Here is a 12,625-nt window from a genome sequence, read left to right as displayed (position 1 = left end):
ACAGACTGAATTATGTGAAGACACATAGGAAGACATAAACAACACGGCATGCTGTTAGTTGTCAATCGGCCTTGAGCACATGCTCTTTGCATTCCCTTTCATTGATTGGTGGTGGATATAAGCCCTGCTTTGCACTGGCATAATTAAAAGGAGAAGACTGAAAGTATTAAAGGGGGACACCAAGCAGCTTGATCATCAGGAAGGATAAGGAGAGCCCCCTTCAGAGTGTCTGTCTAGTAAAATATCTGTTTGGTTGAACTGAACTGAATTGTAGCTTGTCTGTTGTTTTAAATTGTTTAGTCCATCACTCTAAATTTTTGTTGTGATAAAACAAGAGCCAAGGGAGAGGAATAACTCAACCTGACGTTTTTATGAAATGAGCATAATATTGTTACCAAAAACTAACAAAAATAGCACACGCAACTATAGTTCAGTTTCCTCACTTATGAATAATAATAGAAAAACCCAAAGTATATTACCAACTAAAGTGTCTGGTAAGTATCTAGCAAGGTAATGCTCACAATCCTTCAAGCTAAGCTTCAACAGTATGTGAGAACTTCCAGATGTACAAGCTGAATTTAGAAAAGGCAAAAGAACCAGAGATCAAATTGCCGACATCAATTGGATCATAGAAAAAGCAAGGGAATTCCAGAAAAATATCTACTTCTGCTTCATTGACTACACTAAAGCCTTTGTGCCTGCATGCGTGCTAAGTCGCTTCAGTCATGTGCAACTCTTCGAGTCCCTATGGAGTGTAGCTTACCATACTCCTCTGTCCACGGGATTCTCCAGGCAAGAATACTGGAGTGGGTTGTCAAGCCCTCCTCAAGGGGATCTTCCCAGCCCAGGGATCAAACCCACATCTCTTATGTCTCCTGCACTGGAAGGCAGATTCTTTACCACTCACAACAAACTGTGGAAATTCTTAAAGAGATGGGAATACCAGACCACTTTACCTGCCTCCTGAGAAGTCTGTATGTAGGTGAAGAAGCAACAGTTAGAACTGGACATGGAACAGTGGACTAGCTCAAAACTGGAAAAGAAATACGACAAGGCTGTATATTGTCACCCTGCTTACTTAACTTCTATGCATAGTACATTATGTGAAATGCTGGGCTGGATGAAGCTCAGGCTGGAATCAAGAGTAATGTGAGAAATTTCAATAACCTTAGATAAGCAGATGACACCACCCTAATGGCAGAAAGCAAAGAGGAAGTAAAGAACCTCTTGATGAAAGTGAAAGAGGAGAGTGAAAAAGCTGAGTTAAAACTAAAAATTCAGAAAACTAAGATCATGGCATCTGGTCCCACCACTTCATGGCAAATAGATGCGGAAACAGTGGAAATGATAACACTATTTTCTTGGGCTCCAAAATTACTGTGGATGGAGACTGCAGCCATAAAATTGAAAGACACTTGCTCCTTGGAAGAAAAGCTACGACAAACCTAGACAGCATATTAAAAAACAGAGACATTACTTTGCCAAAAAAGATCCATATAGTCAAAGCTATGGTTTTTCCAGTAGTCATGTACAGATGTGAAAGTTGGAGCATAAGGAAAGCTAAGCACCAAAGAATTGATGTTTTCAAGCTGTGGTGCTGGAGAAGACTCTTGAGAGTCCCTTGGACAGCAAGGAGATCAAACCAATCAATCCAAAAGGAAATCTACCCTGAATATTCATTGAAAGGACTGATGCTAAAGCTGAAGTTCAAATACTTTGACCACCTGATACAAAGAGCCGACTCTTTGGAAAAGATCTTTATACTGAGAAATATTGAGGGCAGGAGGAGAAGGGGGAGACAGTGGATGAGATGGTTGGTTGGCATCATCAACTCAATGGACATGAGTTTGAGCAAATAGTGAAGGACAGGGAAGCCTGGCCTTCCACAGTCCATGGGGTTGCAAAGAGTTGGACATGACTGAGCAACTGAACAGCAACACAAGGTATCTGGTAGCATAAGAAAAGAGTAATATGCCATGATGAGTAAGATTTATCTCAGAAATGTAGAAAGAGTCAATATTAATACAAGTAATTAATCTTAATAGCTTAAAAGAGAAACAATCATATCATGTTCACAGTTGCTTAATAGATCTTTGATAAAATGCAATGTTCGTTCTAGATTTTAAGACTCAATAATTCAAGAGTGGTATTGGGACAAGTGGCAAACCCTCTAGGAGAAAAAAAAAAGTTGAATCTCTACTCACTCCTCACATCTAACACCAAAATAAGTTCCAAATGGATAAAAGATTTAACACAAAAGATGAAAGGATAAAAGTGTTAGAAGATATCAAGGGATATCTTAAGGAAGGAAAGGTTTTTCTAAGTGTAACACAACACTCAGAAACTATAACAGAGAAAGAATTGATAAATTCAACTATTTAATACATAATCATTTTGAAAATCTCCACAGCAAAGCATACATTACCCCCCCCCCCAAAATAAACTGGGAACAATTATATAACTTATCACAGATGGAGGGGTACTTTCCTTAATACACAAATAACTCCTACAAATCAATAAGGAAAAAAAAATCTATAATGCAAGAGAAAAACTGCAAAGAATATGAAGAGACCAAGGGGACAGAATAGAGAGCCCAGAATATATGACCAACTAAGCTTTGACAAGGGTACCAACTACATCCAGTGGGGAAAGGATAGTCCCTTCAGTAAACACTATTGGGAAACCTGGATGTCTATATACAAAAGAATGAAACTGGACCCGCCTTACCCTACTAGAAGAAAATATAGGGAAAATGCTTCTTGACATTGGACTTGGCAATGATTTTTTAGATATGAAACCAAAATCAATGGCAACAAAGGCAAAAATGAAGTTGGGAAAACATCAAGCTAAAAGCTTCATCAGCAAAAGAAAAAATCAACAAATAAAGAGGCATCCTGCTGAATAGGAAAATATATTTGCAAACCATATGTCTGACAGGAATTTATATCTAAAATATACAATTCAATAGCAAAAACCAAATGATCCAATTAAAAATTGTGAAAGGACCCAAACAGATATTTTCCCCAAAGAAGACATACAAATACCTAACACCTACATGAAATGGTGCTCAGCATCACGAATCATGAGTGAAATGCAAATTGGAACCACAAAAAGTTATCACCCATTAGGATGGCTATTATCAAAGAGACAAAAGATAACAAGTGTTAGTGAAGATGTGGAGAAAATGGAACATTTGTACACTGTTGATGGGAGAGTAAATTGGAGAGTCATTGTGGAAACTACTCAGATTCCCCAGAAATTTAAAAATAGAACCACCATATTATTCAGCAATCTCACTTCTGGAAATATATATCAAGGAAACAAAATCAGTATCTTGAGGATATATTTGCACTACCACCTTTATTGCAGCATCATTCACCATAGCCCAGATGTGGAACCTAAGTATTTTGTCAACTAGGTGAATGAATAAAGATTATACACTCACACACATACTCATACGTGGCAGAGAAATATAATTCAACCTCAAGAAAGAAATTCTGCCATTTGCAACAGCATGGATGAGCCTGGAGGACATTATGTTATGAACCAGGTAAAGATAAATACTGCATGATCTCACTTACATTTGGAATTAAAAAAAAAAAAAAGTCAAACATAGAAACAGAGAGTAGAATGGTGGTTACCAGAGGCTGAGGGACAGGGCAAAAAGAGGAGATGCGGGTCAAAGTGTACAAACTTTCAGTTAAAAGATGAACAGTGAAAAGAAAAGATGAGTAAACTCTGTGGATCTAATGTACAGCTTGGTGACTATAATCATAATATATTGTATATTTGAAATTTATTGAGAGGGTAGATCTTAAGTATTCATATCACCTGAATATGGTGATAATTTCACAATGTATACATATACCATGGAGAAGGCAACGGCATCCCGCTCCAGCACTCTTGCCTGGAAAATCCTATGGACGGAGGAGCCTGGTAGGCTGCAGTCCATGGGGTCGCTAAGAGTCAGATACAACCGAGCGACTTCACTTTCACTTTTCATTTTCCTGCATTGGAGAAGGAAATGGCAACCCACTCCAGTGTTCTTGCCTGGAGAATCCCAGGGACAGGGGAGCCTGGTGGGCTGCCGTCTATGGGGTCGCACAGAGTTGGACATGACTGAAGCGACTTAGCAGTAGCAGCAGCATACATATACCAAATCATCACATTGTACATGTTAAATATACACAATTTTATTTGTCAGTTATACTTCAGTAAAGCTAAGGGGGGAACCTACAAGTATAAAAGGAAAAAGAGAAGAATATGAGGAGTTCACAGAAGTGCATGTGTTAGTCGCTCAGTCATGTCCTACTCTTTATGACCGCATGGACTGTAGCCGGCCAGGCTCCTCTGTCCTTAGGATTCTCCAGGCGAGAATACTCGAGTGGGTTGCCATTCCCTTCTCCACGGGGATCTTCTCAACCCAGGGATTGAACCTGGGTCTCCTGCATGCAGGCAGATTCTTTACCATCTGAGTCACTGGGGAAATCCATACACACAATAGGAAATGTAAGTATGTAAATAAATATAAAAGACATTTGACTTTATTGCAAATCAAAGAAATACAGATTAAAACTATAATGATATACATATCACATCAGCAGATATCAAAATGTTTAATTACACATTGTGATTAGTGAGGGGCATGAGAATGTTATTATTGAGTGAAAATTGGCACAACCGTTATACAGAGTACTTTGGTAATAGTTATCAAAACTGCAAATTCACAAACCTAGCAAAGCTATTTCTTAGAAATCACCTGAGATATTGACATTTGAAATAATGCCTGATTAAGGAAACTTACTGTTTCTTTGTTGGAAATAATGACCTGCTTAAAAGAGACTGGTTGAATAACTGTACAGATGTACATTTAATGGATTATTATGCAACCACTAAAAAAAGAATAAGACAGCCCATATATACTCATATATTAAGACTGATTGCTGAGCGACAAAAACAATGTGAAGAATTGTGGTTATGATTCTATCACTTGTGTAAAACTAGGAGAAAAAAACACGTGCTATGCATGCAGCAATTAGTTATTTCTGTTGTTGTTTTAGTTGCTATGTCGTGTCTGACTCTTGTGACCCCATGAACTGAAGCCCACCAGGCTCCTCTGTCCATGGGATTTCCCAGGCAAGAACGCTGAGTGGGTTGCCATTTTCTTCTCTAGGGGATCTTCCTGACCCAGGGATCAAACCTACATCCCCTGCATTGGCAGGTGGATTCTTTACCACTGAGCCACCTGGGAAGCCAGTATGTGGCAATTGCCTCTGGAAAGGAAAAGTTATCCACTCCAGGACAGCAATAGGATAGTGACACCTTTATACTATGTACCCTTTCACATATTCTGAATTTGGTACCTAAGCGCATAATATTTTAAACATTTTGTTTTGATGTAACTTAAAACTTACAGAAAAGCTGCAAGAATAGCACCCTTCTCCTCTATATCCCGTGTTCATGTTTTACAGTGTTTGCTGTATCGTTTTCTCTCCATGTACTTAAACACACACACATACTCATATACTCACATTTTAAAAACCCATCTGCAAGTAAGTTGCAGACGCGATGCTCTTTTCTATTCCTAATTACTTTAATGTGTATTCTCTAAAACAAAGAGATTCTCTTACCTACCCTGCTCTCTAAACTGAATTGGGCTTGATCCTGGATGTCCATTTCTATCCCGCAGCTGATTACTACTAGGCCCATCCAGCTTATTGCCCAGTGAATTTGCCAGAATCCAGCTAAAAAATGATCAGTTCTGGATATATGATTGCTTCGTGTCCCAAGGTCAAGCTTACCAGGACTCAGTAACATGCCAAGAGCTGCTTTTCAAGGGGATATATTTTTCTGTTGCAAATGGCATGGTCTTGGCCTTGCTTCAGTTGCCTGGGGACCATGTCATGATTCTCCCACTAGGGTTTGCCAAAAATTTCATATTGTACCCTTGCCCACGGCAGAAACCTCCAGCACCATGAGGTCTTTCTAATTGTAAGGCTCAAGCAGCAGAGCTGATTGCATTGTGGCCTGGAGTTGTTATCATGCCTGTTCCTACCCTGGCCCCACTCAAAACCGATCACTTTCTGTGTCACTTGGTAAATGGACCAGAGGAGTTTTCCTAGCTGTGGAATGTTGCCACCAGAACCTAAAGAGGCCTAGCTGGCTTTGTGGAAAAGATGCAAGATGAAAAATATCTATATTTTATCTTGGAGGGGACATTCTGGTATGTCCTTGATCCTCTGGGACTTTAAATTGTTCAGTGAGGTAGTCAGTCCCTGTATCTTCATACTTTCTGGAACACATGTGTTTAACCAAGGCCTCCAGCATATTAGGCTTCCCTGGTGGCTCAGTAGGTAAAGCGTCTGCCTACAATGCAGGAGACCTGGGTTCAATCCCTGGGTCGGGAAGATCACCTGGAGAAGGAAATGGCAACCCACTCCAGTACTCTTGCCTGGAAAATCCCATGGACTGAGAAGCCTGGTAGGCTACAGTCCATGGGGTCGCAAAGAGTTGGACATGACTGAGTGACTGTCCTTCCTTCTAGCATAATAATTGCTTTGAGCTTGTCCTGTCTAATTAGCATGACATCATCAATGTAGGGTTCAGTGTGATATTCCGTGGTATATCTTGTGTTGTCCAGATTGCTTTGGATTACATTATAACAGAGCATAGGGGACTTGATAAATTCCTGAAGCAAAGCTATAAATGAATTTTATAGAGCATGGACCACAGAGAAGGCAATGGCAACCCACTCCAGTACTTTTGCCTGGAGAATCCCAGAGACGGTGGAGCCTGGTGGGCTGCTGTCTATGGGGTCGCACAGAGTTGGACATGATTGAAGCGACTTAGCAGCAGCAGCAGCAGCAGCAGAGCATGGATCAACAAACCTACCTTTGTAGAAAGGCAAGTCAACCTGAGCAGCAGCTGGTTCAGACTACCAGCGCCAGGGCTTGAGAGGTTGTTCGTCTGGGGGTGTGCTCCAGGGGCAAGTTGGAAGCAGACTGGAAACAGCCCTGCTACTGTTACCCTTTGCATAGGTTACTATTAAACAACTTTTGTTGGTGTATGTACTGGAATTTCTATACCTGAGTTTTCCTTCCAAAAGTAAACCAGTAATTCTGCCTTGACAGTGGGCATGGGGTAGACAGCATCCAAGAAAAGCTCCCTTGATTTCTACCTCTCCTGGTCTTCACTCCTACATTGTATTAATATCAAGGATAGGTGGTGTGACAACAGAATATAGCAGAAGTGATGGCATGTCACTTCTGTGACTAGATGGTCAGTCTCTCTCTCTTGCATCAGTGCTCTGGGGAAAGCCAGCTGCTACGTTGTGAGCATGCCTATGGATATGTTACATGGTGTGAACCTTGAAGTGATCCTTCAGCTCCATTTGAACTTTCAGATGACTGCAGCTCTGGGCAACAGGTGAACTGTCACGTAGAGAGACACTGAACCAGAACCACCTACCTAAGCTGCTCCAAGACTTCTGACCCTCAGAGACTGTGTGAGATAGTAAAAGTTTGCTGTTTTAATCTGCTAAGTTTCAGGGCAATTTGTTACATAGCTGTAGATAACTAATATAAGACCTCTTCTTATTTATCTCAGCCCCCGCCAGACTGTCTGGCATTTAGGAAGTCTTTAATCAATGTTGGTTGGATGAATGAATGAAATGGTAAATAAATCAGTAAATCAGTCAGGTAGTCTGGACTGAGAGTTGAGAAATTTAACTTGTATCTTCAATATGGTTTATCTTCTCAGAAATTCAGTTTCTCTCAAATAGGTCTTCATGTATAGTAATAATGTGGCAATGGAGAATAGAACAAAATGAATTATTGCTAGGAAGATGATTTAACTTATTGATTGAAGCAACAACCTCCACTAAGGTTGTAAGCAAAATTTTTAATAGCACAAAAACTGAATTATAAGAAATGAATGACATAAGTTAATCTCAAAAATAAGTTTTTATTACCAAAATTTTTAATACATTTCAATTCTATTCAGACTAAAGTTAGGACGTTGCCAACAGTATTGAGACATAAGAGAGCAAATTAAGAAAGTAACTATGTCCTCCAGGGTGACTTGAATTATTCCTTTACTAATGAATGCTAGGGGTGTGTGGTCTTTTCTGTTAGTATTCTGACTTAGTTCTTTTCTTTGGTAGTATGAACAAAAGTGAAAGAAAGTGAAGTCGCTCAGTCATGTCCAACTCTTTGAGACCCCATGGACTGCAGCCTTCCAGGCTCTTCTGTCCTTGGGATTTTCCAGGCAAGAGTACTGGAGTGGGTTGTCATTTCCTTGTCTTTGTTCTCAAGTAAGAACAAAGAGAAATAAAATTCTTGGCTGCTCTACTGAATAAAATGAACTATAGTAGAAAATGTGGCCATAAAACTGCAGAAGAAGCAAGTTACCACAAGAGGGAGATCTACATTCAAGAAAGACAAGTCGGTCAGCTATTAAGATTTCTCACTCAAAGAAATAAAAATACCTTGAAAAGCTTACTCCATTTCTTCATCTTTAGACTCACAGTTTAACAATCCCATAAGAATGAGAAACAAATGTTTTACAGAGCCTCTAGATTTTCTTGGAGGGAGTAGAGAACTTCATTGAAGACAGGCTCATTTCATTTTCTATAAGTCCTCTTTTCATGTATTCTAATTGCTTATCATTCTGGATAAAATCATTTCCTCTGTAAAAGGGGGCACACACCTGTGTGAGTCTTCAGGCAGCACTTAGTGTCATCGTTCTTGTAGGCAATTTGGTGTAGTGCAAAGACTGAGACCTTGGTACCAGGCCAGCAGGAAGTCAAATTCAAGCTCTCCTACTTGTTAGCTAGGTGACACTTGGGTGGCGCTGCCACCTGTTAGCTGGGAAATTCCTCAAGTCTGAGTTTACTCATATTTAAGTTGTGAAATTAAATAAGATGTATATAATCTGCTTGGCCTAGTGTCTGGCATATATGTGTTCAATAGCAAAGGGCCATTATTAATGTTTCTTGCTTCTTGTTTAATTCTGTTGTCTGTTGCCACCTAATTCTTCGTCTTTAGTGATTCTGGAGCAAGAGTCAAGACAGAAATATAAGCTGATCTGTCCCTCTTGGTGTCACATCAAATGTCTAGACCACCTATGCTATGTTGCTCTTTTTGAGGATTTTTAGGAAACATTTAAAGTGGAAAAGGAAGTAAGTCAATTGCCAGACACATGTACATCATACAAAACATAGTAAAAGTACTGAAAATATATTTTTTACACAAAGCAGAAGCAGCTTTGAAAGTAGAAGAGATCAAGGATAAAATAAATTTCCCATGTGAACACAGGTAACATTAATTACAATTGATTCTTGGTTTATAATATGGAGCATTTACCACCTTACATACATTTTTAATTTAATGTATCTCAAGTGTTCAGTTTCTCTTAAGTAGGTTTTCTTATCTAGTAATAATGTGGCAATAGAGAATAGAACAAAATAAATTATTTCTAGGAAGATGATTTACTTATTGATTCAATCAACAATTGACTTTGGTTAAAATATTTTCAATGAAACTAGAAATATTCTTAAATAACTCACCTGATCTTTCATAAAGCAAACAAAAATATTTTTAAATTGATATGCTGCTTGAACTTACATCAGAATATATTTTTGTGTGTGCGTGTGTGTGTGTGAAAGATGATGGTTTACATGGTTGGGAGGATCCACACTCCAAGGGAAGTCCACAACATCCTGGAAGCAATGAAAGGGTTCTCTAAACTCCATGCTTTTCTTTTCTCCTGGGCGCCAATTAGATTCTCTGGTATCCAGAATATTCACGCCTTAAACGGATTGCATAGACAATCAAACCCACAGCGAGGAGACCAACCACGATGGCCGCAATCACAGGAAGCACAATCGTGTAGTCCGATGAACATTCATCCACTAAGGGGAAAAATAAACACAGTACAGCCAGTAAGGTTTAGTGAGGGTAGACCAGAAAGCAGGCTATAGAGTGAGGAGGATATGAGCTTTAGAGTCAGAGCTATGTTTGACTTTTACTTCCTGGGCAGGTTATTTAAACTTGCAATTTACTCATTTATAAAGGGAGCAAATAACATATAAAGTTGTTGAGAGATGAAATAAGATAACCTTCTATTCTCAGCAATTAATAAAAATTTAATAATTCTCAGTCCTGTTTTCTTCGAGGTATTGTTCTCTGCAAAGTGGGTATGCTTACTTAAGATAGACTCACCGTAAACATGATCTGTGGAAAACGTGTGATGTTTCTCCACTTCATTAAACATGTTTGTCACACTTACAGTTCTCTTTCATTGCTTTCAGTGAGCAAAACCATTAGAAAATAGACCTATTTATGAGAGCTTAAAAGTGAAAATTTGCAAATTTGTCAAAACTCTTTTTTTTCTTTATTATATTAGAGAGAACTTATTCAGTTCATTTAAAATGTTATCAGTCTCGACTGGAGAAAGATGGAAGGTCCTGGCAATAAAAGGGAACTGAATTGAATATAAAAAAATGAAAAACTCTATCTATACCTTATTCAAGGATAGAGAGAGGATATACCCTTGAGGCCTTCCATGAGCCAATACTAAAATTGTGTTCTGCGCCAATAATCACCATTAACCCAGTTCTCACCTGAGGTCCAAGAAAAAAGAATCAGGAGGGACAGGGAAGAGAGAATGCTAATTAGAGACTGGGGTGGTGGGGGGAAGGGGGACAAAATCCATGCAAGATGGGAACTGTGCTTGTAGTATGTAATTTGATTTGACAGTGAAAAATATTTACACTATAATGATGCATACCTTATTGATTTAACAAAAAACAATGATATAATCATAGAAAGGATGGCTTGAGTATGAAATCCTTATCTTCCATAGCAAGAGGTTTAAAGCTGATAAATTAAGAAATAGGATAAGCTTTTAATTATTTTTTTAGAGAATTACAGTGATAGTCACCATAAGAAACTGTTAAAGCTAGTTAAAGTGCTTTCTCTCTTAGAGGAGGGACAAGAAAATGTCATTTTCCAGGAATCCTTTTGGGTATGTGATAATTTTGTTAGTTACATACTTGTTAAAGTTATATGTAATTTTGTTATAGATAATATTGTACACAAATACCTATAGATTTCTTATATAAGAAAGAACATAATGTAAGAAGTTAAAATAACTTGGAAAAAAAATACAAAATTGTCAGATGTTGAGCTTCAAGTCAGCTTTTTCACTCTCCTCTTTTACCCTCATCAAGAGGCTCTTCAGTTCCTCTTCACTTTCTGTCATTAGAGTGGTATCATCTCATATCTACTTTCCATATAGTTTTATACTATTTAATAGGACATTGTTTAAACATCTTCAAAATACAGAAAAGTTAACAAAGAAAATAGTTTTCTAAGTGCCTGTTTCTTCCACTTGAATTAATCCCTATCAATCTTTGAGGCATTTGTTTCCTCTGCACATATGTGTGTATGCATGTGTGTGCTCAGGTGTATGCTTAAAGAAAAAGTACTGTATTTTAAAAAAATGATATATGCTTATTAAAAATAATTAAAATGATTTAGAAAGCAGAGAAGAAGAACAGTCTCCCGAAAACCAACTACCCAGAAATTATCATTGCTAAAACATGGACAACATTATTGCAGGCATCTTTCTTTACAACTATAAGAATAGATGGGTACGAAAATAAATAGAAATAAATAAAATAAAATTTAAAATAAATAAAAATAAAATGGGATCATGTAAAATCTATTTTAAGCAAAATTGTTCTTTGTAATGTTACTTGCATTTCAAAGAAAAAAATTAAAACTAGAGGAATTACTGTGCTTGAAATAAATTTATCTTTGTCATGGGCAATATTGTTACATAAAAGATGTCTTTAAGGTTCAAAAAAGATATAAAAATAAATAAGTAAAATATTATGAAATGCATTAAGAGGTTGTAAAATAGAGATGTGTTTCCTAACTTCTGTGTTTCCAATTTAGATATTACCTATTGATTCTGTTTTGAAAGATTAACACTAACAGATTCCCTTCTCTCTCTGTTCTTCCCAACTCAAATTCTGAAGAGCCAGCTATAAATATTTTTTAAAATATTGTTCAGTTTTACAATATTTCAATTCTATTTGATGACTATGATTTCTTTGGTTCCTAAAAATTTGTTTCAAATATAGAACACGTTCAAGTTTTAAAGTCAAAACAATACAAAATGCTGTACCTTGAGACATATCACTTCCACCCTCTGCATCTTACTGGTTCCCCTGTCAATATTAGATAACTACTTAGTTTCTTATGTGTATTCAATGTTTCAGATAGAAGCAAAAGTGAAAATACACTTTATTTCCCACTTTACTCACTATTATGCATCATATGTTTTTTATTTAATGATATTTTGGATAACTTTCCTTATACATACATACACATGTATGTCATTTTTCTTTTTTTTTAATAACTGTATAGTATTCTGTTGTAGGATGTATCTGTCCCAGATTGATGGACCTTTGGTTTTTTTTAATCTTTTGATATTATAAATAATGCTGAGATGAAAACCATGTACATATATCATTTCACATATGAGAAGGAATGAAAAAATCTCAGATCCATAACTGTTTAATGCTTTTTCAACTTAACTCTTCAAATAGATAAAGCAC

At 37.5% G+C, this 12,625-nt stretch overlaps 1 protein-coding gene across 4 annotated transcripts in view; it reads right to left on the bottom strand.

Annotated features, from left to right (window-relative positions):
• Nucleotides 1-7,942: 7,942 nt before the first annotated feature.
• Nucleotides 7,943-12,625, bottom strand: part of LAMP3 (lysosomal associated membrane protein 3) — a 32,073-nt gene continuing 27,390 nt past the window's right edge. For all 4 annotated transcript variants that reach the window (XM_069559092.1, XM_069559088.1, XM_069559107.1 and 1 more), the window contains one exon: nt 7,943-9,910. In XM_069559092.1, the coding sequence (XP_069415193.1) occupies nt 9,777-9,910 (134 nt within the window). In that variant the 3' untranslated portion in view covers nt 7,943-9,776. The remainder of the gene's footprint in view (nt 9,911-12,625) is intronic.

The sequence above is a fragment of the Ovis canadensis genome, chromosome 1 (assembly GCF_042477335.2).
Source record: "Ovis canadensis isolate MfBH-ARS-UI-01 breed Bighorn chromosome 1, ARS-UI_OviCan_v2, whole genome shotgun sequence".
In the NCBI taxonomy this organism is placed as follows: Eukaryota; Metazoa; Chordata; class Mammalia; order Artiodactyla; family Bovidae; genus Ovis; species Ovis canadensis.
Note: the sequence above shows the minus strand (reverse complement) of the source record. Positions and strands in the feature narration are given on the sequence as shown.